This window comes from Mus pahari, chromosome 6, assembly GCF_900095145.1.
Source record: "Mus pahari chromosome 6, PAHARI_EIJ_v1.1, whole genome shotgun sequence".
NCBI lineage: Eukaryota > Metazoa > Chordata > Mammalia > Rodentia > Muridae > Mus > Mus pahari.
The window spans coordinates 3,114,031-3,139,966 of NC_034595.1; the positions used below are offsets into that span (position 1 = coordinate 3,114,031).

Below are 25,936 nucleotides of genomic sequence, written 5' to 3' on the forward strand. Positions count from 1 at the left end.
TGGTGTGTGAGTGTGAGAGAAGATGAGTTTTTTTTCCCCCAAGTAGTTGGCATGGAGCTCAAATAGCACATCGGAGTAATTACTGTCTATAGGACATTCAAAACAAAAAAAAAAAAAAAAAAAAAAAGCCTCCCGAGTGCCAGTCCTTTGCTGAGTCATGCTACATGCTGAGATGCAGAGATGAGTCAGAAATTATATCTTTCCTTAGGAGTTTCCCATTTCAGAGAGGGATAGACACAAAGGGCAAATTACAGAGTGTGTGGGAAGTGCTGCTGGTTGACATTTATGATGGACAGTGTGCTTGCAAAAGAGTGGGTCACCTCCTTCCCTAGAGACTCGGGGCCAGGTGCTTCGGTGGGATGAGTTGGAGCCTTGTGGCAGAGATCCCGAGTGCTCTGTGACCTGCCTTTCATCTCATGCATGCTACCGAGTCTCAGCTGTGACAGGCTCTCTCTTTTTAAAAATGCAGTTGCAGTGGACATAGGACTTGTAAGCTACTTGCTCCGTGGAGTCCAGAGAATGTTCTACAGTAGTCGAATGAATGAATTATTAAGTGGATAGCTAGCAGAAGTAAGAGAATAAATAGTGAGCGGCAGACAGAGAAAAGCCATAGCTGGGTAGCAAAACATCAAGTTGGGTGATCTGCATCCGGCAGCGATGACTGGAGGTAGAGCAGTCGATAGAACAATCACAAGACTAGATCAAATCGAGGGCTTACAGATATGCAGCTGAAATCCACCGGGGAAGCCCCATTGAAGTAGTCAGCTGGAATTTCCAATCACGGGCCCCAGGTGGCTTGGGCTTGTCTCCTCAGGTAAAAGAACATAGTCACATTGGGAGTTCACAACAGTCAGCTGGAGTTCCCAACTGGCAGGATCCGAGGCCAGAGGGTCCTCCCCATCCACTCCACGGATGAGCTTCAAGTTCAGTTAAGCTGGTTACAAACAGCATACCTCCTAACTGTCCTCAAGGACAAAATGTGCGCAACACCCACTGTGGCTTACTGTTTTGCTTATTACAGAGTTTAAGAGTCAGCCTCCCCAGGAGCAGGAGTCTTGGAGGAGACAATGGAAGGCCTCCCGGTGCCCCAGAGTCAGCTTTCACAGGGCTTAAGCAGCATGGGACAGCTATAATACATTATAACCAGTATAGTGTATGCTGTCTAAACTCATTTTGGAAAAAAAAAGCTGTTACATATAAACAAGAGAGTATGTATCAGTTTAGGCAGGCTTTTACAGTTACATGGGAGCTGAGCAGTTACACAGGAACTGGGGCTGTTAGGATAAAAACCTGGTACTGAATGACCTTGGGGGAAAGGTCACAGGCAGAGGACGTCCGAAATAAACCGAGCCATGAGAAGGTAGCATGAAGGTGAGTTTGATTTGATCGGATTGAAAGGCACGGTAGGTGGGGCAGATGAAGGAGGTGCTCGTAGTCAGGCAGGATGCAGAAAAGCCTTGAGTGGTGCATGAGGAGTTTGGACTTGTTTTATTACGTAGGAAGTCAAAGAGATGTCACGGGATACAAGCAGGGTGTGCCATGAGCACTGTATTTTAGGACTGTCTCTCTTCGACCCTATAGGGAGGGGCACAGTGGGCATGTGGGAGACCAGTTGGAGGTTAAGGTCTTACAGAAGATACAAGCGGTGAGAACAGGGGAGATGGAAGTAGGCACTGAAGTACATTGTAGAATGGAGTTTTGTCAGCGAGTTGCGAATGTTGGAGAACGTGCTGAGGACCTTGGCTTGGGAAGCCTTCTGACTGGCTGAAATCACCAGTCGTCATGAGACTTGTAGACAGCGGGGGACATTCGTATGGTTTTTGCTCTCTGGAGAATTGGTAATTTCTGAGGTATCCATATGGGGCAGTAATGGAGGAGGTTGGTAGAGAAATATCAATATGTCTGAAGAAACACTGAGCTTCTCCTGCGTGTGAAAGATGCACATAAAGTGCAGTTCCCTCTTGACAGAGCAGATGGATGGATTGCAGGGTGGAAAAATTGTAAGAGGTGCTGTGGTAAGAGCTGAGTACTTGATAGCCTTGGGCTAGAGCAGATCTGAGAGTCAGTCTTCTGATGTGGGAGTGAAGGAGAGTGTCCTGGCTAAGACAAGAAGCAGGATGGTGTAGAACACCCCCAGAAGGACACCTGCATGTCAGAAGCACTCCCCAAAGGGGAGGCTTTAATAATGAATCTAAAGGCATTTCGAGGGTGCCTGGCCCGGGAATGCTTTAAGATGGAGCTGTGGAGGAGATGAAGGAAGGGACCAGGACTTTTAAGAACACTCATCTAGTTTAAAGTGAGGAGGACAGAAAGGAGAGTGAGGAGTATGAGGAGATGGGGCTTGCCGTAAACACAAGGCTCATCCACTCGAAGTCACACTCAGACACAGATGGCAAAAATAACCCCCAAGTTCTATGGCTGCCTAGAGAGAGTGGGGGCAACACAGTAGACGAGGCAAGGTCAGTGCTGGTGCCAAGCCCTCTAAAAAGAAAGGAGGAGAGGAGGAAAGGGCGTCGGTGGGTGGCTGTCCTGGGCAGACAGGTTGGAGCCTGTGAGCCATGACAGCCACAGTCATCATGGGTCTCTGAAAAGCTGCCATTTCTACTTCCCTTAGGGCTTTCCTGGTATTCTCAGGAAACCAGAAAACTATAATTTCCTGATTAATCCCATGTCAAAAAGATATTTTGGACAGTAGAACAAGTAACTGTAATTAGTAAACAAAACAAAATAAATGGCAAGCAGGTGTGTGGCTACATGAATAGCAACTATATGTATCAAATGCCTGCCCATTGGGGCAGTCCTCTGGCCTTAGCTGCTTTACCTGAAATTGCTAAATGTACAAAGTTAAACCTGTGTACAGCCTTAAAGCAAGGACTACTTGAAGGTGCCAGGATCATTTCATTGTGCTGCACAGTATTTTATTTCACTGGTCCAAAGCCCTACCAGCTTAATGAACAATCAGAAAATGCTGTCCGTGTGTCTTTGGCAGCAGTGGGCTGTGGAAATTAATTTGCAGAGGAACGACTGCTAATGTGGACCGCCACCCTGGATGGGACTTAGAGAACACCTGCTTTAGCTGTTATTTAGAGCTGAGGAGCTGACAGGGAGGAACAGGGTCTTGCTGCATACCACGAAATAAGTGTCAGCATGCCCTTACGTTTTCAGGTGACATGTCAGTCAACCTTCTGCCACTGTGCCTAAAGTCTGAGCTAATTGGTTTATACAAAGAAAAGGCTTGGGCTGGGGGCATAACTGAGTAGTGGACACTTCCCCAGCATACAGGAAGCCCCAGGCTTAGTCCCTAGCAGTGCAGTTGGGAACTGGTAAAAGTTATTTGGGCTCATAGTTCTTGTTTGTTTGAGACAGGTAGCCTTGCCTGGTCAGAAACTCACTATTTAGATGAAGCTAGCTTTGAACTCATCTGAGCACTGGGCTTAAAGGTATGTGCCCCACACCACATCTTTTTAAGGTCTTCATTCAGTTGTCCTTGTTGGTTTGGGCCTGTGGCAGGGCAGTGTGGCAAGATGGGAGTATGTGGCAGGGAAAATGATTTATCCTAGACTAGGGAGCAAGGAGAAGATGAGGAAGGGGCTGGAGTTCTGCTTCCTCCTCAGGTGCACTCTCTGTGTCCTGAAGCCACCGCACTAGATCCGCCCCGAATGGTTCCAGCTCTTCCCGAGTATGTCACTGGACACCAGGCCTCAACACAAGGGGCTCTAGAGAACACTTAGGATCTAAGTCACAGCAGATAGGATGTGGAGGGAAGGCTTGAGAGCACCTCGGAGAAAAGGGCACCTTAATGGGAAGCTGTGGGGAACGAGCTTGGAGATAAACTGTGACCTTTCAGCAGCAGCAGCCCCGCCCCCGTTATCAGGTCCTGAGAAGCCCTTACTTGTGCCAAGCCTTAGATTTCTCATTTGTGAAGAAAGAAAGGTTGGATGGGGTCTTTTTCATTTTAAAGTTTTTAATATGCTACGGTTTAGGTTATTTCATAGGACGGTTATTTTCAAGGTGATGAACTAGGAGATAGAATGGTAAGGGAAAATAGGAACCTGCCTTTACTTTTTAAGGACAGACTAACCTGTTGGCAGGCTCCCATGGGAGGTGCATGCCGTTTCCCTCAGCCTGCCCACTACTTTGTGTAATGTGTCATGATCCTGTGCATGCCGTTTCCCTCAGCCCGCCCACTACTGTGTATAATGTGTCATGATCCTGTGCATGCCGTTTCCCTCAGCCTGCACACTACTTCCATGTATAATGTGTCATGATTCTGTTTCGTTCTGATGCTCATTTGTTTCTAGTGAGCATTAAGGTTCTTGTTCTAGGAGCAGCTCTGTCCTGGGGTATCTCTGCCACTGTTTCTCACACTGTCTCTCTCTGTGCTACGAATCCCTCTGCTGTGTTCCATATTTGTGGACCTGCAATCTCTCCACCTTAGGGAGCATCAGTCTCTTTGATAGCAGCTCAGGGCTGCTGCTCTTTCAGGCCACATGCATCTCAGTGCCTCTGTATTCTCTTCCTCCCTTCCCCTGTGTGTGCCCAGACACATCCTGGTCACAGCATCCTGTAACACAGTCCTCTGTATATATTTCTTTTCCCCTAAGAACATTGTCCTACCCAGGGTGCAGAGCCTTTCTTATACCCCCTCCCCACTTAAAAAAATAAAGTCTGAATGGCCTCCTTTGGCTCTTTCTGTTCACATCCTTGTCTGTCAGATGGCCTCTTGTTCACAGGAGGGCAGGCCCACTCTCCCCTCCCCTGAGCAGCCTCGGCACATGGTCCTTTGTTACAGTGTCCCTTCCTGAATGCCATTCCCTGCAGGCAGCAGCCTGTGTCAGTGTGCTTCCCAAGATGTGGGGTTCACTTATTTTTGTGTCTCATATATATTTTAGAGCAGTGCTCAGCCTTCTGTGGGAATGCATTCTATATTGGTTAAATGTTGTGTCTGTGAAATAAGAAGCCAGCAGATACATATTTGAGTGTATATGTTATATAGATCATGCTACTTTGGAAACAGTTGGGGGGGGGTGTAGAACAGAGACAGCTGCACAGTGCACCAGAGCTCAGTCCTGAACTGGTCACTCACACTGTCCTGAGCGGGTCACTCACACTGTGGGGCCTTGTACAGGCTCAGGGTTGTTAATCCATCTCACAGGCCTACACAGAGGTGCAGTCTGAACGTCGGTCAGGATCTGAGCCCAGGTTTCTGTAGGCCCTATCCTGCTTCATTTCACTTCACCATGGCTTAGGACTGTCCTGACCCCTGTCTGAGGTCTTCATTCCAGCTTTTCAGTTACAGGGATTAAGTTTAAAGAGTGATTGTTTCCCCCCTCCAAACAGTAATAGAAACAAAGTCTTTGTCATTTCTGTAGACTTTGCTCAAGCTTTAAGACTTAGCTTCATCCTTAGTGGGCTTTAAAATCACATCGATGTTCTTTGGTTGCTGTAGCAAAATACCACAGATAGGCCGGAACGCAGAAGCTTTCTTCCGTGTAGTTTAGTGGCCAAGAAGACCAAGGTCAAGGTGCTGGCAAGAGAGGCTTCATCCCGAGGCTCCTGGCTTGCCAGTCATCACCATCTCAGTGTGCTCCCCACAACCCGTTTGTCCACAGTGGGAGGGGGGTGTGTACGGTCTCTGATCGTTCTTCCTATGGGTACTGCCAGCTGGACCAAAGGCTCAGACCTAAGGTCTCCTTAAATCTTAATTACTTCTTTAAATATCCAATCCCAAATTCAGCCCACTAGAGATTAGGGATTTGGCAATGGAAGTTGATAACATACAATCATTCAGTTCACAAACAGCCTCTTTTCCTTTTAAGGTGACTATTAAATGAACTAGTTCCTGGTCATCAGCTTCTGGTAGTTTAATCAGTGTTAGCGGTTTGGGAATTGTGCTAATCGCTTTGTTCTTTTACAACGTTAGAATCATTGTGTTCCTTTATGTAGACCTGTCTTCAGCTCCTTGCCAAGCCCCAGGGGAACTTTCACTGCATTTGAATTTTGCTGTTTTATTGACTTTTTTTTTTTTTTTTTACTTTAATGCAGCTTTTAGTGAACTTTAACGAAGCTTTGTCTTATATGATATTCTGCATGTGGCTGGTAGTTTTATACCTATATAAGATGTACGTATGCATTCATTGTCTACTGGAGCCCAGCTGTGTGGGTCAGTGGGCTGCCATGTGATTACAGCCAGGATAAGAACAGGCCATATACCAGCAGAGCTGCAGCCATATGGAGGGGTTGCTCCTGAGTGGAGCAGAGGCCAGGAAAGGCTGCCCAACTCTAGCTAAAGCCCATGCAACAGGGAAGGGCTGCTATGCAGCCATCTGTAACCTATTATGGACATGGTGGAAGAATTCTAAGCTAGATGGTGCGTTTTGGCCTTGATATTTCTGGCAGTGAGCTTTGCTAGGGAGATCTCTTCCTTGAGAAGTTGTTTGATGAGAACTGTCAGTCAGGCGCTCCTGTGGGATGCCAGCCTGCCTCCAGGGTGTGGACCACTTAGAGCTCTGCATTATCTCCATAGTTACTTCAAGACAGTCTTTTTATCAGATCAGCGGAGAAACTATTTCAGAGTTCTGATTAGACTGAGGGTGGGTGGTTTGGTGGGGGAAGGTGTGGGTCCTCAGATTAAGAAAGAGGGAGGAGGTGATGGAGGCAAAGGGAGTGGGGAGGGGAAAGAGGGCAGAACCAACACATGGAGATGGGCAGAGCAAACCCAGCCCCCCCCCCCCCCAAGCTGTCCTATCAATGCCCTTTGCCAGCAGACCACTGGATTGCTAAGTAATATCATTTAGCTGGGAGCAGAAACCATCACTGGATCTGAAATGAGAGAACTACCCAGAGCAGAGGAATGTGGGCTTTGAAGGCATGTGCTGGCTTCAACTCCTGGTTCTGCCACTTGCTAGAGCTGTGATCATGGCTTTCTGGGCCTCAGTTTCCTTATCTTGGACATAGAAATAACAAATAGTTTGTAGAGTTAAACAACCTACTTTACAAGACTTTTGGGAATCCGCAGGGGAAACATTGGGGGTGCACAAGCTTGGGGCTCACACCAGAATCCCGTTTAGCTTGCTGTAGAACACAACCACATGGCCCAGAGAGGCCTGGTGTTCTAGGAAATTAAGCAAAGTAAATGAGCAACTCTGGTTGTACTTAGCTAGTGATTAAATAACAGTTAGTTAATGGGCTGTTAATGGTCCCCAGGTGTTGGTAATTCTGGGTATTTGCTTTCGAGAGCAGTTGTATAATTTCTTCTGGTACTTGGATTTTTCTTTAACAGAAAAATTGAAGTGTAACGGATGATGCTCTTGAGCGATTTAGGGGAAGATGGAATGGGGTGCTGCACCTAAGCCATTCGGTCTAACTACAGTCTAAGCTACAGCAGGAATCCTCAAGAGTTCAGCTGCTCTTACTGGGGCTCAGCTGACCACCTTTAACGTAGAGCTCTCTGCAAAGTTTGACACCCCACCCCCCACCCCACCCCACCCCATTCCTTCCATCACCTCCTGATGGCAGCCAGTGGCCCTGCACACACTGCAAGGAAGGAAAGACTTCTCAAATCACTTGACAGTTAACCTTCAGTCCTACCAAGTGTCAGAGAGACTGAACCCTAGAGTGCGGTTTGTTTGAGTGAGAGCCAAGATCATAGGACATTAAGCAAGAAAGGGACTTTTTTTTTCCTCCATAGCAGGCATAGAATTGGACTGTTAGCAACAAGAGCAGAGGAAGTGGACACACAGAATCCAGCATTCTGTACATGGGATGTAAGTCAGCACCACGGTTTACCAAGACATTTTGAATGCATTCGTCTTTTGAGGCAGCAATTATTTTCTAGTTCTCTCTCTCTCTCTCTCTCTCTCTCTCTCTCTCTCTCTCTCGTGCGATCTCGGGCTCACGCTCTCTCTCTCTCTTTATGAAATAGTTAAGAGAAATATTTATTTTAAAAGTATACATATACACATATATGCTATAACTAAAATAACTTTACACCTAACAGAAAAGGGGGGGAAGTAAAATATTTTTCATTTGGGAATTAGAAAACTTGAGTCATTCAAGAAACAATTTTTTTTTTTTGTTTTGTTTTTTTGTTTTTTCGAGATAGGGTTTCTCTGTGTAGCCTTGGCTGTCCTGGAACTCACTCTGTAGACCAGGCTGGCCTCAAACTCAGAAATTCACCTGCCTCTGCCTCCTGAGTGCTGGGATTACACGCGTGCGCCACCACGCCCGGCCCTTAGTTGTCTTTGTAACCCTGGTACTCCATGTGCCCCCTGTGACAGTGAAGACCAAGGCCTGGTGGGACGGGGCCTGCTCCCTAGTAGTCGTCACTGTAAGCCTGACTTGGGATGGTCTGACTGCCCAGCACTGTGTAGGTCCCAATCAGATTCTGTTGTCCTCATGGAAAGCCCCAGTTTCAAGGCTTCCGATTGGTCCTGGCTGGTCCGGCCTCAGTCTGATACAACTGTAGGACACTCTGCAGGTTAGTTAGTTTGTTAATAGGATTTTTTTTTAAATATTTATTTATTTATTATATGTAAGTACACTGCAGCTGTCTTCAGACATTCCAGAAGAGGGTATCAGATCTTGTTACAGATGGTTGTGAGCCACCATGTGGTTGCTGGGATTTGAACTCTGCACCTTTGGAAGAGCAATCGGTGCTCTTAACCACTAAGCCATCTCTCCAGCCCTGTTAATAGGATTTTTTATTAGATAGGTTTTAAGATTAAAAAAAAAAAGTGTGTGTCTCTCTGTGTGTGTGTGTGTCTGTGTGTGCGCGTGCGTGTGCCTGTAGAAACCTGAAAAGGACATTAGATCACCTAGAGCTTGACTTATAGTTGGTTGTGAGCTGCTCAACAACTTAGCTCTGCTGGCGGTGCTGAGAACTGAACTCGGGAAGAGCATCAAACACTCTTACTTATGCAGCCATCTCTCCAGCTCCCATGATGGGATTTAAAAAACAAAACAAAACAAAACCCCACAGGCTAAATGGGATCCTGTATCAAAGCAAAAAAAGAAAAGAAGTCACAGACTTTCCCCCATGTACGTACACATAAACACACACACACATACACACACACACACACACACACACACACGCATGCACGCACGCACAAGCACGCACATGTGTGTGCACACACACACATCTCTTTTTCCCTTTGTGGAAACGTTCAAATACACAAAATGACTGAGCAAACAGCTTAAGGAACGTGTTGTCTCTCTCCTTGGTGTTCAGGTAACATCACTTCTCGATAGCACAACTCCTTTCCTGGTGGTTCCATGTCATTTGATAAGAAGTGGGCAGTTCTCAGTGGACTAAATAATCAATATCTTTTTTTTTTTTTTTGGTTTGATGTTTGCCTTTACTCGGAGAGATCAGAGGCTTAGGGAACACAGGAAGGTCCAGGGCTGGGCTGGTCCTTTCCAGCAGAGGGAAAGGGTATATAACTGCTGGTGTTCCCCTAGCTGCTGCAGCTCCTGTTCGCCACCGCTTGTGTGAGGGACTTATCTTACAGAAAGTCTTGCTAGAGGAGACTCGGGAAGCATGCAGGTTTCACACACACCGGAGCAGTAAGGCATTTGTACTGAGGGTGGAAGGGGCTTACTCAGCCCTGTAGAGGATGGCAGGGTGATACAGTGAGCCCCGGTTGAATAATTGAAACTGCCCAAGGGCGACCCCAGACCTGCCGACTGAGTCATGGTTTGTGTCCTGGGCCCTCGGTTCTCTCACGTGTGAGTGAAGCAGTGTGCTTTGCCTCAAAGTGCACAGACTCAGTTCGGAAACTACAGCAGTTGCTAACGCTTACACATGTAAAAGTGGCCTGCAAACCTGATGGGACACAGGCTTCCCCTCTCAGATTTTATTTCTTTTCTTTTTTTGAGACATGATCTCACACTGTAGCCTCCGCTGGTCTAGAACTCACTATGGGCTCCAACCCACAGGAGTCCACTTGCCTCAGCCTCCCGAGTAATAGTGGGTTACAGACGTCAGCTACCATGGCTGGCTTCCATCTCACATATTGAAGAAGGACCTGAGGTTGTCCTAGGTAATCACTTAAGTCAAGGACACTAAGCTGAAAATAACAGCTTTGGGGCTGAAGGTTGAGATGGCTCAATGGGTAAGAGCACCCGACTGCTCTTCCAAAGGTGCAGAGTTCAAATCCCAGCAACCACATGGTGGCTCACAACCATCTGTAACGAGATCTGACTCCCTCTTCTGGAGTGTCTGAAGACAGCTACAGTGTACTTACATATAATAAATAAATAAATCTTAAAAACAAACAAACAAACAAAAAAAAAACACTTGTTCTTGCACAGGACTTGGGTTTGAATCCCAGCACTCACATGGTGGCTCAAAACTGTCAATGTTTTCAGTCCCAGGAAATCCAACACCCTCTTCTGCCATCCTATGGCACCAGGCATGCAAGCTGTACAAAGATATACATACAAGCAAGGCATATACATAAATATATCTAAAAAAAATTTACAATAAAAATATCAGCTATCTAGGAGCAATTTCCTCACGATTTTGAAATCGTGGAAGTACTTTTACATAACTTAGTCTGTTTGATTAGACAGTGGTCGCTTTTTTCTTCATCTGTGCCAAAAATAAATAAATTGAGCAAGCTGTTTATTTCCGAAGCAGCCTGACATGGGGTGGTGGGGGACGACTAAGCAGCTCCCTCCATTAAGCAGAGGTAAATTAGGATTGAGAGTAATATTGTAGGTGCCACAAAGACTCCTGGGAAGTTGACTTGGAGATTGTGAAATCCCATGATGTCCGATAAAGTTGTGGATGTTTTCCTGTGACTCAACATTAATGAAAAAGAAGTTACTTGCCCCCTTTTAAAAGAAAGGAACCAAGGTAGGGATTAAGCCTCAGTGACTTGTGACATTTTTGTAGTACTAGAGTTGGTAATTCTTGCTTTCAACTTCCTTTTGCAGGCTAGCCAACGACCAGGAGAAATAGAGTGGAAAATGCAAAACAACGAAATCATTAAACCTGCCAAGTACTTCTCGGAGCTGGAGAAGAGCATCCTGCTTGCCTTGGTGGAGAAGTACAAGTATGTGCTGGAATGCAAGAAGAGCGACGCACGGACTATTGCTCTCAAGCAGCGGACCTGGCAGGCCTTGGCCCACGAGTACAACTCGCAGCCCAGCGTGTCGCTGCGGGACTTCAAACAGCTCAAGAAGTGCTGGGAGAACATCAAGGCTCGGACCAAAAAAATTATGGCCCACGAGAGGCGGGAGAAGGTGAAGCGCAGCGGAAGCCCACTGCTGAGCAGCCACGTCCTGGACAAGGAGAAGATCAGCAGCATGCTGCCCGAGCAGCTGTACTTCCTTCAGAGCCCACCGGAGGAGGAGCCCGAGTACCACCAGGATACGGCCGCCCAAGGTACCCCTCCGCACCCAGCGGGCCGCGCTGGCTATAGCCGCTTGATACTGCAATTGTGAAATGATTCGTAGTGAGGAAACTTGCAAGAAATGTTGATATCAGACTGGGGCGTTGCAGTTATGTTATTGCTTAACCATAAAGAGCTGTGTGTGTATCATGCTCGTTAAGAAGGCATGGTTGCTTAGCACAAACTATCTCCACTTTATTAAAGGAAAGTGGATGGAGATTTATAGTCATTGACTTGGTCTTTTAAAAAGTTATTATTGAGGGCCTGCAGTGTCAGGTACAACATTCAAAAGGCCATGCTAAATGAGTAAACTATTTCCAGTTAAGAAACAAGTACAAATTAGTGACTAGAGAGATGGCTCTGTGGTTCCAAGCCCTCGCCACTACTCTTACAGGGAACCAGAGTTCTGTTCCCAGAACCTACATTGGGCAGTGTACAACTGCCTGTAACTCTGCCCCTGGGAATCAATACCTTCTCTGGTGTGTGCAGGCACCCACATGCTTATAAGTTGTGGTGTTTTAGAGAAATCCTAGGGACAAAGCTTAAATGTTAGCATACTCCCATGGGAAAGAACAAAAGAGCTCACATAGTTCTTAAGAGTTAAGAAGGGACTGTTGATAATCAAAGTTGTAGTGATAACTTGTAGTTTCCAAAGGCTGGCATCAAGGGGTGCCTCCTGTCCCCAGGCAGGCAGAGAGTGTGCAGAGATAAATTTTCAACAGTTCCCGACCCTTTTAGGACAGGAAGTGGCCTCTTTATATAAAGATTCACCGCAGTAAGCGGAGGAAGGTCGGTGAGGACACTCCAGGGCTGCACAGAGGTGCTCTGAGGACCCACCAAGCACTGGCTGGGGAAATCTGCTTCTTAGCTTGCAGAGCACTGAAGCCAGTGTCCCCAGAGTATACAGAGCTCTCAGGGACTAGCTCTTGTTAATTAAAAGTCATAAGAAACTGTCTGAAACCATGAGTGCTGTGTGGAGTGAGAAAGGTAATCACCATGTGAGCCAAGTCCAGACCCCTGATTAACACGTCCCCCTACGAGCAGATCATCCCGGGAAGCTAAATTAGGACATAAACTCGGCTTGCTAATCGGCTGATCAAGGCTGAGGCCAGGCTGGGTGATGAGGTGGTCAGGGTCGTGGGCTTCATGTCTCATTTCCTGATGTTCGGAGACCCGTCTGGAGTTTGATTTGTGGGTAACTCTTGGCACCTACAGTTCACATGGGCACTGCCAGCTCTCTCTATCTCTCCTATGCTTCTGTGTGGCACCCACTTCCTTTGCTCAACTTTGTAGCTCTATTACTTTCGATCTTGGCCACAGAGCATCCAGTCAGTGCCACACTGTAGGAGTGGTTCTGGGGATGGAGGGAAGTGAGTTAGCAGTGTTGCTTCCCACATGGCTAGCTGTCCTAGATTGTATCAATTTTACAGGTATTTTTATTGATATAAGTTACATTTACTCTGTGTGTGTGTGTGTGCTTTATGTGTGTGACATGTTATGGTCAGAGGATAACTTTCGGGCGTTTTCTATCCTGTGAATCCTGGGGATTGAACTCTGATGTCAAACTTGGTGACAAATAGCTTTATCCGATGAGCCATCTCACCAGCCCTCATAGGGTTCATTTTGGGAACAAAACACCTTTTTTCCTCACACTTTTAAAATCTGAGGTCGGATATAGAGATTTTACTTCATAATTTTTTTTCCCTTTGGAAAAAATGTAATTCATTCACTCAGATAGAAATTTTGAGCAAGAAGGAAATAAAATATGGATCTTCTTTTCTTCCATTCTTTTTCTCTCCCTTTCTCTCTCTCTTTTTTTGTTTTTGTTTTTGTTTTTGTTTTTGAGAAAAGGTTTCCAAGTGGCTGTCCTGGAACACACTCTCTGGACCAGGCTGGCTTTGAATTAGCAGAGACCCCCATGCCTCTGCCTCCTGAGCACTGGGGCTCAGGGTGTGTGCCACCACCGCCCGGCTTGCTTTCTTTTCTCTATTTCAGATTTAGTCTTATTCTGTACCCCTGGCTGGTCTGGAACTCGTTATATAGACCAGGCTGTCGTTGAGCTCAGAGAGGTCTCACTGACTCTGCCTCTCAAGTACTAGGATTAAAAGTGTGCTATTGAGATTTATTTGATTTTACACATATGTGTGATTTTATGTATGTATGTATGTATGTCACACACACACACACACACACCAAAAGTTCCTTCTACCCCTCTTCCTTCTCTCTCCGTCCCTCCCTCCCTCCCTCTCTCCCTCCTCCATTTCTCTCTCCCCCCTCCCATTCTCCCTCCCTCTCTCTCACCCTCCTCCTTTCTCTCTGTCTCTTATACACAGTAGTAATTAAATTAAACAAACAGAAGATGAAAACAAAATGCTAGGATCACCAGAGATCCTTTCTGGCACTTGGTGGGGGAAAGTAGAAGGTTTGAACACTGTGTGTTGGTTTTGTATTTTCAGAACTTCAGTTCTAATACAGCACCCCCAAGTGGCAGGAAGCTAATAAGCAGTTGCATTGTGAGTGGAGACAAGTGAGATGTTCTGTAATCACACACCACATTCTGAAGCTTTAATACCACCAAGAAATCTCAGCAATAATTTAATGTTAATTGCATGTTTAAATAAGTTTCTAGATATACTGGATTAAAATATATTACAGAATCAGTGTAGCTTTTGTAATGTCAAGCAGGATGGAGTGGAGTTCAGCAGGCCCCACTAGAGGCCTCCCCTCACTACAGTTTTGTGGGAGATGGTATCGCTGTGCCACCAACGATGTCCTTGGCTTTGTCAGAGGCTTTCGTAACACGTGCAACAGTGTTTGAACACACTGGTCTTACACTTAAGGAGCATAATTAGGAACATACTTATAAGAAAGCCAGCATTTGTCCTGTAAGCACCGGCTCTTTAAAACACTTTCCAGTGTGCAGATGTGGTGCTCTGTGATAATTGAATTATCCGTTCTGTGGAATGGGTAGGAAGAAGGGTGGCCATTAGGTAGAATGGCAGGTTAAATAAATACCAACCCAGGGAGGTCATCAGGGCTGGCACAGCACCCTTGCATTGAGCCATGTCTCTAGTCACTTAGATACATTTAGGAGAACTAGGCATGTTTAGTAGCAGCCTCGTATTTGGGAGAAGTAATATTTAATTTTGAATGCATTGTATCTCTATTATGAAGCTATAATAAAGTCATGTGAACATTTACTTCTAGGTCCCATTATTCTTTCAGGCTGTGACCTCAGGTACAGAGGACTATGGCGTATTCCAGTTGTGGCGCTCCTGCACCCTTGGTCTGTGGCACAGTCCTCTTGTGTGTTAGTTCTGTGTGTATTTCCTTTTGATGCTCATGCCTCCTCCATCCTCCTGTATTACACCCAGATGGACCTGCCATGCATTGGCGTTCCCTCACATGCACTCCTTAAACCTGTGCTATGGCTGGCTCTCCCTTCTCACTTTTCTCACCTAGAGTAGCCAGTTTAAGATCTGGGTCCATGAATGTGTGTAAGCCCAGCCTTTTAATTTTAGTTCAGATGTAAAGGCCTTCCTTATGCACCCACCCCACTGTTCAGATTTTCTCAGTCATCCTTTTCCTCCGTTCTGAAGAGGATAATGAGATTGTCCTGCACAGTTTTCTTCTCATCCTTTCATAGCTTTAGGAGGCTTTTCCCGTGGATGCTAATTTTACTCAAATTACCCAAGTGATAGAACACCCTCTTGGCTGTGTGCTCCTGCATCCCAGAAAGCCTTCCTACTCTTTGCATAGAATTGGGTTTTCTACTTTGGGTGGCATTGTTTCACCTGGGAGAGAGATGGTAGGGTGTGTGTTTGCAGCAAGCTACTATTCCCAGGCTAGGCTTTTTCCAGTCGAGGGATGGTTCAGCCTATCCGGGTACTTGTTTCTGTATTGCTGCTAATGTTTCTTTGAAGGTCACTTTACTACTCTATGTGGCTTTGAGTCCTGTCTTCTGCCAGTCTTAAGAGGTGTAGCCATTTTTCTATGGAATGTGTATTTAGCACACATTTTGAAAAGGGTAGTTTAGAAGAGTTCTTTCTTATGAACATTAAGATGCTGTGATTTTATTGTTATGCAGACCTGGATCTGAATCCTAGATTTTCATCTAGCCAGATGGCCTTGGATACTGTAGTCACACTGTCTCACAGGGCTGTAAAGATTAGAGGCGGATTGTACCTGTTGTGTTACACATGAATGGCAGCTGCCACCACCGGGTCCTTGAAGCCTAGAACTGAGATAAAGGTGAACAGTGGGGAGTTGGGAGAAAGCCTTACATCATGATGAATAACGTTAAAGACTCCTACAAGAGGAATCAAAGTTCTGAGGCTACAAGTGTCCCCAGAAGTCTTCAAAAACAAAAGCCGTTTTCAGGTCTAAGCTTTTCAGATTGGAAAGGTACTGAGGTAGATGCTCATATTTGAGGGCCGCTGTCCAGGTTACCGTTCCCCATTCCTTTGTCCAGTGCCAGTCCCTCAGCTGTGTCATGCGGAGAGAGATGTGTCCCACTGTGTCAGTTAAGTGCACATGCATGTTCAGTGCTCGGTGCTGCCCCAGGCTCTGCTGGTCTCTGGGTGAGAGTAGAGTGAGGCAGGTTCTATCCCCAAATTGCTGGGGACTTGAGGGGAGGCCAAAGGCCCTTTTTCCTTTCCTTTCCTTTTCTTTTCTTTTCTTTTCTTTTCTTTTCTTTTCTTTTCTTTTCTTTCTTTCTTTCTTTCTTTCTTTCTTTCTTTCTTTCTTTCTTTTGTAGGGGAGGGGTTAGATATTTGTTCATTTTAAAGATTTTTTTTATTTTATATATAAAATATTTTAATTTATGTATATTTTTTGTATTTATGTATATAGTATATTTCATGTATCTTATGCATATTTTTATTTTATGTACATGTTTTGCCTGCACTTACATCTTGTATGCACATACATGCATGTAATGCCCATAGAGGCCAGCAGAGGGCATCATATTCTCCTGGAACTGAAATCAGGGTGCTGGGAATCAAACCTGGGTACTCTGGAAGAGCAGCAAGTGCTCTTAATAGCTGAGCCATTTCTCCAGTCCCAGATATTTATTTCTGAGCCAGAAGTCAGCTATCAATCCCAAGCTAACAGCAAACAGGCATACGGCTACTTCAGTCTTCTAAGTTGGAAGGAGGGGGCAGACATGTATGATAATGCCTGGCTTAGGCCACTGGGCTTGGTGAGGGTGCTAGGGAGACAGTCCCATTGTCTAGATGATATGGAAGCATTCTTTTTAATTTTTTTCTCTACCAATAGTTTCAATATTTCAGATTGCTGTATTTCTTATTTAGCCTTAATTAGAGACTACTTCTAGTTGTTACCTTAACCCTTGGAGCAGAACCATCCAGACGGTAGCCATTCTCCTTTCATTAACAGAGCATTCCAAATTAGGTTTCCCCCAGCAGCCATGATTAACATTCCCAGTGTCCCATCTTCCAGAGTAACGTAATGGACATATAATGTACCCAATTTTGTTAACAAATTAATATTACTTTTCTCTAAGGAGAAGATTCTCATTATTGAGAATGCAGAGCTTCTCAAGAAAGTCTGGAGTCACAGCTAGAAAACTCCTGGGGGCATAGGGAGTGTGCTGGAGATGGAGTTCCACTGGGAGACTGCTTGCCTACAGTGGAAGCCCTGGGTTCAGTTCTTAGCATCACATAAAACCAGAAGTGGTGGTGTAATGCCAGCACTGGGGAGTGGGCTGGGCAGTAGAACCCGGAGGATCAAAAGTTCAAGGTTATCCTCAGCTACATAGTAAGTTGGAGGACAGCCTGGGCTAGAGACTTTCTGACAAGCAAGCAAGCAAACCAACCAACAAAATGACTCCGTGAGTTATTGGAGTTAGTGAATCTCTTACTGAAATTCTCTAGTACTGATATTAACCACCAGTGTAAACATGCACCCATGCAGAGGCATCCTTTTGTATCCATGTGCTCCCTCCTTGTGGATTAAAGGGTTCGGCCAGTAAGTATTACTAGCCATCCATTGGGTAGCAGGGCAAATAATTAGTATCTAAGGATAAGTGAAATGAGCAAGGCCTGGTGCCAAAATATAACACGGCATGCTGAGTGTTGTGAAGGAGAACCCTTACGAAGGAGAAGTCTGAGGTTTCAGAACAAGCAGTGTTGGCCCTGAACCAGCAGGAATCACAGAGGAGGTTGGAAATCAAAACGTGGTGACTGTTGAAGCACTGAGCCTGACGTCAGGGGAAATAGGGAGGCAGCCACAAACAGAGGCATGACCTTAGAGGAGTGTCGGGGTAGGGCTGAAGTGCAGTGCTACAGGACAGTCTGAAGAGTCAAACAGGAAGATACAAAGTTGGGGCCAGATTATTAGTTCAAACTGAGACCAGAAGCAGAGATGTCCCGGACCTCAGGGGGTAATGAAAGGGGAAGGGGTGGATGTAGCAAGAGCCTTGGTATTCCAATGAGCCGCAAGGGGAGTTCGCGATGAAAACTCTGGGAGGGCAGTGAGTCAGGTGCTAATGGAGGAAGGGGGTTTTCAAGTGCGGAGGAGAGGGTAAGGGAGATAATAATAAATGTCCTTGTTGCCTCCTCCCCGCAGGGCTGCAGTTGACAGCCAGATGGAAGCGGTTAAAGAGGCATGGAGGGAGCTAGCTGGAGAGTGAGACTTATCCCTGAGGAAGAGTGAGTGTAGGGGCTGACTCCCATGGCAGGAAGCCCTGTGGCACCCTTGATAAAACAAAGGCTTGAGGCTGATGGAGGAACTGTCAAAGGTGATCGCATGGGGCAGGTAGCACGAAAACTCTGTTCACACTCTTGCCCCAGCCCGCGACCTCGTACTTCTCAGAGTCAGGCATTTTTCAGCTTGGAATTTTCATCACCATCTCGGGCTCCCTGACTCATGATAATTCTGTTCTCTGAGCACATCCCAGTGTGTGGTTCTAGAAACGACAAAGTGAAACGTGTCATCAAAGTCAGATGTGGTCAGAGGACCTGGACGTGAGGGCCGAATGCAGACACTACTTTAGATTCCTCCTGCAGTGGAGGACCCTGTCCCTTGGAATTGGATTGATGTTTTTCTTCTGCCTGTAAAATCGTTTAACATGTTGCCTGCTGCTGTTTTTGTTGTTATTGTTTCCAGAGTCCTTTGCTGCTTCTAATCGAGAACTGTGTGAGGATGAGAAAGAGTTCGGGCATTTTCCGGTCTGTGAGGGAACCTCACAACCCGAACCTTCGTGCTCAGCCGTCAGAATAACCGCCAATAAAAACTACAGGAGCAAAACCCCTCAGGAAGGTGCTTTAAAGAAGATGCACGAGGAAGAACATCACCAACAGATGTCCATCCTCCAGCTGCAGCTGATCCAAATGAATGAGGTGCACGTGGCCAAAATCCAGCAGATAGAGCGCGAGTGCGAGATGGCCGAGGAGGAGCACAGGATCAAAATGGAAGTCCTCAATAAAAAGAAGATGTACTGGGAGAGGAAGCTGCAGACGTTTACCAAGGAGTGGCCCGTCTCCTCCTTTAACCGGCCCTTTCCCAATTCACCCTAAGACTTGGGGATGGCTCCCTTGTAGTTAATCTGTGTTGGCAAGGCGAGTGTGGGGTGTGGCCTTTGTGGTCACTAGCCTGCAACAGACCTGCGTCTAGGTGGATTAGAGTGGTAGTAGTCACTTATTTAAGGATACATTCAGGTAAACAGCTGCACCCCGTCTACCCCCGAGGTGGCCAAGAAGCTGTTACAGTCTTCTAAAAGTCACCACTATGCGTGCTATAATTCTGAATGTAACGTTCTTAATTAGAATTCATAGACGAACCATGTGTGAGTGTTGTATTTTTCTTTTTCTTTTTTCTTTTTTTTTTAAGAAATGCAAGATAAAGGAGTGTGGCTGGATTTTGACTTTATCCTTTAGTGGGTTTTTGTTCATTTGTTTTTCAGATGACTGGAGCTTTTACACCCAGGTAGCCCACCCCATTGTGTGGCTGGGTGCTTGGCTGTTTCCCCACCTCGGGAGTGTACTAGGAGTGTGGCCGTTTGACGAGCCGAGCCTTTGGAGGGGTGTTTCCTCATGTGGGTCACACACTGCCTTTTAAGACTTTCCCCAGACAGGCTTTCCAACCAACCATGTCTCCAGCAGAGGCAGCTTCAGTACAAATTAAGAACTTTGAGGGCTTAATGTTCATTTAGGTTCCTACATCCTGTTTGTTTTATTAAAAATGTCTTAAAATTTTATAGTTACACTGTGTATGTTTTTAAAGGTGCTGCCATCCCAGCCCAGATCCCTCCCAACTTCTTACTGCTGAGCAAATGGTTGTCTTGACTTTAGTCTCTAACCCCTTAGGAGAGGTGCCGTCCTCGCTGTGCTCATCAAGGTGTGAGCTGATGATAATGCTGGTGCTGCACCACCCATCAGGGTTAGTATTTATACCCAGCTGTCACCAACATGTTTGGAGATGCAGATGCATAAAAGGGTGTTTTGATTGAGCTTTGCTACTTCTGCTGTAGCCTGATGTTTAAAAAGTTTTTTTAAGAGTTGGGGGTAGTAAGTAGCTGGAAGCAACAGAAAGACCCTTAAGTGCCAAGGCAGATGAACAGTACAGTGAGTTCTGTATTGGGGGGTGGGTGGAGGAGTAACAGTCAGAGCTGGTGTTCTAAGTGTGGCTCTGCCAGGTGCTGTGTGACTCTCGCCAACTCCCTAAAACCTTGACCCGGTGCTTCCTGTCCACAGAATGAGGGAGTTGAGCCAGACATTTGGAGCCTGCTTCAGCTCCGTAGCTACAGCGTGGCTTGTGCCGCCTTCTGTGCATACTGCTGACATCCTGGGTCTACACAGAGTTGTCTCCAGGAGTGGCTGAGCTTTGGAATATGGGTCCCAGGGCCTGTTAGGTTTTGTATGGTTCACACAAACTCTCTATTTGCGTGCTGCATATGATGTAAGCAGATATCAATTTTGTACATTGAATCTATTTTAAATATTTTAGAGGAATTAGTCCATTATTTTAGATACATCCTGCAATGAGAGATGAGAGGTAGGATCCTGTCATGGGGGTTTCTGTTCTTAGTTTTTATCAGATGGAGTCTTTAGAGAATGAATGGTTTGGAAGTCTCAAGTTCAGATGGTATGCAGAAGATAGAAATGGGCTCCCTATGGCCTGCTTCAGGATCGAGACAGGGACGGACAACATACATTTAGATGCAGAGGGCTGCCTTTGCCTCACGTACTGATCTATCCAAACATCGTATTAATATGCACATCCAGAGTAAGGCGTGAGATTCTGTTCTGACAAGCTTCCGGATTATGCCTGATTTGATCCTCTGCTCAACACATCTCTGAGTGACAAGGACTTAAAGGGACCTTAGGAAGTCTCCCATCTTTTGTATACATCGATGTGGAGGTTCTAATTTTCTAAGAATTTATGACTTACACTCACAAACAGCAACACAGAATAACAAAAATGGCAATGCATTTTAATTGAACAATAAAAGCATTGAACTAATTCCTAACTGAACAAATACAGGATAATTAAGCCAGAGCATAAAGCCCCTAATGGTATTTATGAGTTTACAATAGTAGTTTGCAATATTTGGCTATGTGTTAGAAATAATATTTTATAAATAATTAGTCCCACTGGGTCTCACTTCCAGAGGGTTCTGAGTCAGTTGGTTTGGGGCGGGGCTTGTTACTCAGTATTTTTGGAAGCTTTATAGGTAATTATGATGCATAGTTAAGATTGAGAGCCACTTTGTGCGGTTTACGAATGTATTTCAGTTGATCCTTAATTCCACAAAGCCATGGAGGAGTAAGGAATTGATGCTCAGAGAATAAGGATGTTCAGAGGAGAGCCCACCTGGCACCAGGCCTGTAGCCAGTACATAGCAAAGGAGAGCTTTAGGGTCGAGCTTAGTTCTGAGATGCACAGCCCCACCTGCTATGTATCTTTACCCTTTAGTTTGAGGCTGTACCAAGGATGTATTTTATTCTGAGACTCAGATGATGTTACAGAGTGCTTGCCGAAGCAGCTTCATTCATGAACAGACAGCACATCCCAATTCATTTTGCTTTTGAGCCTTTTATTTCCTGAGGTAGAAATGCAATAACCATTTCTTGACAGGAATTGTGAGCCAGATACACATAAAAAATATTAAGACATGATTCAACACCATGGACATTGCCCGGGGGGGAGGAGGGAGGGGCCTGTACACAGCTGACTATAGATTCAGCCAGTACACATCTTCAAATGTTCTTTTAGTTGAGGGCACAGAACTAAGAAAAGTGAAGAAAGAAATGCTAGAATTGTGGCGTTTGAATTGAGTCTGTAGAGCTGACATTTTGGCAGGTAGGGGTTTGGAAGAGAATGTCACTAGATGGCACACAGATGGGAGAATAGTGAACTACAGGGGAATTTTCAAATCTGATTGGAACTGTTCACCAGGAGGGAAATTAGAAGCTGGAGCCAAGGGGCAAGGAGTTGGGGTGACAGATAGGTGGCTTTGGCTTTGGGCAGATAAGATGACAGGACCCAGAGGAGTCGTGAAAGGAGACCAGCGTCCTGACTAAGGTGGATTCAGAGCTGCTTTGTTGATTGTTTTTGTTAGAGAGGAGTTGAAGAAGTTCAAAGCTAGACTTGGGAGAACAATACTGATAATAATACTGAGATGAAGATGCAAATGCCCTCTGGGATATTTGACCTGTCCTCCCCATGCCTAAGCACACACACTAGTATTTGTTCCCAGTTCTTTGTCTATCACGTCTGCAGTGACTTCCTCCTTGTCACCTGCCATTGTTCCTTCCACCTGTTCACTTGAACTGGCCTTATTCGGTCCCTGGTCACCCAACTTATTTGGCACTGCCTCTGTCACCAGTTCCTCCACTGCCATCAGGGGCACCTCATTCAGTATCTTCTACTTTGGGTTGCACAAGACGACCTGAGGAGCTTTGGGGTTTTGTTTGTTTGTTTGATTGATTTTGTTTTTATCCCATGTTGAATAACAAATCCCTGGCTGGAAAAGATTAATGACTTCCATGTATGCATATCACAGCTCCTTTTAAAAATCAAATATGGGATCCTGCCCAGTGGGTCCATGGCTTAGGAATGTTTCAAGGGGGATGCCAGGACAATCTTCAGATGGCATTTTCTTCTTGGTTCCGCTTCAGGAGGCAGAGCTGGCATGGTAGGAGAGTACATTTGAGTTGTCAACAGTCCCTGCAGTGTCAGGTCAATTACATCAGCACTTGGTCCAGACCAGAGGAAAGGAATGATTGTGCCTCCTGGGAATGTCACAAGGACCTGATAATTATATTTGGCAAAGCTATGAGGAGTGGCTCTCTAATGTCATCGCTAAGGATTACCCTTTTAGTAGCATCTCTGGACTGCCTGAGCTTTTCAGAGGGGTGGTACTTCATTTCTGTGCCTTCCCCTCCCCAATGTTGGGCCTCTTGATCCTCTTGCTCCTCCCTGCCCTTGCTAGCTATCTATATTCTCTTGTCTTCCCTCCAAACCCCATCCCCACTCCTAACCTCCCCCCCAGCCCCTCTTCTGCCCTCACCATAGCTTTCACTCTCCCATGGTAGAGGTGGAAGGTGTGGATGCTGGTCCTGCAGATGCTCTGAGGGCAGCTCCCTCCGCACCCCAGGCAGTCTCAGGACAGATCAGTTGATTTATTTCCATGCTGCAGTCGCTACCTTCGTGTTCGTGGGACTCAAGAGTCATGGGAAAGGTGACCAGGAACCTGTGACAGCAACCACTTCTTTCCCAATTGTGCCATATATTATGCTCTTCCACACAGTTTACTAATCTCTGCCTCAGTTTCTCCATCTGTAAGTGATGTAATACTTATCTACCTCCCTTGGATGTTGTGAAGATTAGTATGTGTTGGTAAAGCACTTCTGAAATAAAGAATGATACCAAGCACTTGACATTACTGTCGTCGTGGATGCACTGCTATAGAGGCTGCCTGAGAGTGGAGCTAAGCAATAGAGCTGGCTGACAGGCTTCTGCTACCACGCCCAGCTTAGGCAAGACTAAGGATAGAACTCCAGCCCTCTTAACCTAATAGACAGTTACTCTACCAGCTGAGTTACATCCCCAGGCCCATGGTTATTTTCCTTATGAAAAATTTCAAGATTGCACTTCTTTAAATAGTCCTTTGGTACATTTATAGTGAGGTTCAGTTTGTAGGAATGTGATCTGTGCGGTTTTTTTGTTTTTGTTTTTTTTTGTTGTTGAGACTACAGACTTAGAATCTGGTTACTACCTAACAGTGTCGTCTATTGTCATTAGATAGAAAATGCTTGTGTGGCACTGGTGATCAAACCTGGGGTCTCACACGTGCTAGGCAAGTTTTCTATCACTGACTGACACCACAGTCCTAGATGAAAATGTCTACGCCCACACGATCCAAATGACCAGCTGTGAGTGAAGTTCCCTCGCTGTCAGCATCACTCTGACTTCTATTTCTACTTGGAAAATGTCTTCAACACATCAGTTTAGGGTGGTGGTGGGGTAACTTTATATATTATCATGGAATGATAGGAACTCTCCAGCCATAAGCCTGAAATGCATTTTCAAACTCTGGCTAAGATATTAAATTCTGGTCTGTCTGAGTTTCCTCTTCTGTAGGTTTGCTGGGGGGGGGGGGGGAGTTCAAATCCTGTATGTTAAAGGCTGATTCTGTTTAGTCAAAAGGATATATAAGGCCTGGTATGGTGGCTCACACCTTTGTGATCCTAACTTTGGAGAGACAGAGAGTGAGTTCAAGGTTGTCTCTAGTTACATAGCAAGTTTGAGGCCAGCTGGGGCTACTTAAGACCTTACCCCCCCCCCCCAAAAAAGCCCAAAACCTCAAAACACCCAAACCAAGATTCTTGTCATCGTGGGAATAGGAACTGCGTGTTAGCAGCAGAAGATAAGGTTTCAGTACCTTTTCTGTCCCATTATCTAGTTCAGGAAACAAGAAGAAGGAGAGCAGGCTGGTGCTCTGCTGGCAAGACCAAGGGGAACCTGGGTTCCTGGGAGGGCACAGAGCTGGAACTCCGTGTCTTCCTTGCATATGTTAGACATGCAATCTGCCATTAAGTTACATCTGCAGTTTCTGGACCTAGATTCGTATCCATCAGTCTCCAAAGAGTTTTGTTTGTTGTTTTCTTATTTGAATGTGCTGGTATTAGAAGTTCTGAGGGGGGCTGGTGAGATGGCTCAGTGGGTAAAAGCACCCGACTGCTCTTCCGAAGGTCCCGAGTTCAAATCCCAGCAACCACATGGTGGCTCACAACCATCCGTAACAAGATCTGACGCCCTCTTCTGGAGTGTCTGAAGACAGTTACAGTGTACTTACATATAATAAGTAAATAAATCTTTAAAAAAAAAAAAAAAAAAAAAAAGAAGTTCTGAGGGATTGGAAGTCAGCTTCTCCAGTCACTCAGCCACTGTAACACTAGGAGCAGATCTGCTCTCCTGAGGTTTCCTGAATCTTAGCTTAAAGGGGTTGGAGCTATCCAGGGGATGTCATTCTCAGGGCAGAAGTACAAGAAGCCACGCACAACTGCAGACTAGTCCATATTCTGTGTTATGTTTGCTGTTCTCAGCCTATGCAATTGACGTGGCTGAGCCTGAAGTCGAGAGGGAAGTAGGGGTCCTCTGCAGAAGGTAAATATTTCTAAACAATAGTTCAGTCTATCAGAAGATTACAAGAGAGAAGGGAGCTAGCCAGACACCAAGGAGTTGAGATTTTAAGTCAAAGGTCAGAAAATCTAGTTGGGAACTGCATTTCCCACCACCCACCTCTTTCTTCTGTCTTCCCTTTTTCGTTTTTCTTTTTTTAGGGAGAGAGGATTGAAAATTGTAATGACAATAAATTGAATTTCATTGGGTTGTTGGTTTAAGTGAATGATACAAAATCCCCCTTACTGATAATGGAATTATAGCCTTACAGCCAGAAAAATTCACGAAAAGTAGAGCTGGTCCCAAGTTTATAGTGCCCCAGGCTCAGAGTCACTGTCCAGCATTGCTAGCCTGAGCCTGAGAAGAGATCAAAATTCAAAACTTTCTTTATCCATAGAATGATAGTCAATTTTGCACCATCACAAAGTAAAAACTCCAGTGGTTGGAGGCTGGAGAAATGGTTCAGTGGTTAAGAACATGTCCTGCTCTCCCAGGGGACCCTCCATCAGTTCTCAGCACCTGTGTCAGGTGGTGTACCCTGAAACACCCGTGAATCACAGGTGTTGCCCCTGGAACTCCACCCTCTTCTGCCTTTCTCAGGTACTTTCACTTACATTGACATGCCACTCCCCATACCCTACACAGGCACATATGCAAAGACATAGTTTTAAAAATAAATTATCCCAACCTCCCCAAGAGTTGAAATATTAAAATCATGCAGTTTTTAGATCTAGAAAAGTACCTGTCACATAAGAAACTATAAACTTTAGAATATGTTTCTCGAGGTATATGGTTTTTTTTCGAGACAGGGTTTCTCTGTGTAGCCCTGGCTGTCCTGGAACTCACTTTGTAGACCAGGCTGGCCTCGAACTCAGAAATCCACCTGCCTC

The 25,936-nt window shown here is 45.6% G+C and overlaps 1 protein-coding gene across 3 annotated transcripts in view; it reads left to right on the forward strand.

Annotated features, from left to right (window-relative positions):
- Msantd3 (Myb/SANT DNA binding domain containing 3) overlaps positions 1-23,302 on the forward strand; it is a 25,924-nt gene extending 2,622 nt beyond the window's left edge. For all 3 annotated transcript variants that reach the window (XM_021199795.2, XM_021199794.2, XM_021199793.2), the window contains exons 2-3: positions 10,942-11,392; positions 18,528-23,302. In XM_021199795.2, the coding sequence (XP_021055454.1) occupies positions 10,975-11,392; positions 18,528-18,937 (828 nt within the window). In that variant the 5' untranslated portion in view covers positions 10,942-10,974 and the 3' untranslated portion in view covers positions 18,938-23,302. The remainder of the gene's footprint in view (positions 1-10,941; positions 11,393-18,527) is intronic.
- Positions 23,303-25,936: the final 2,634 nt, after the last annotated feature.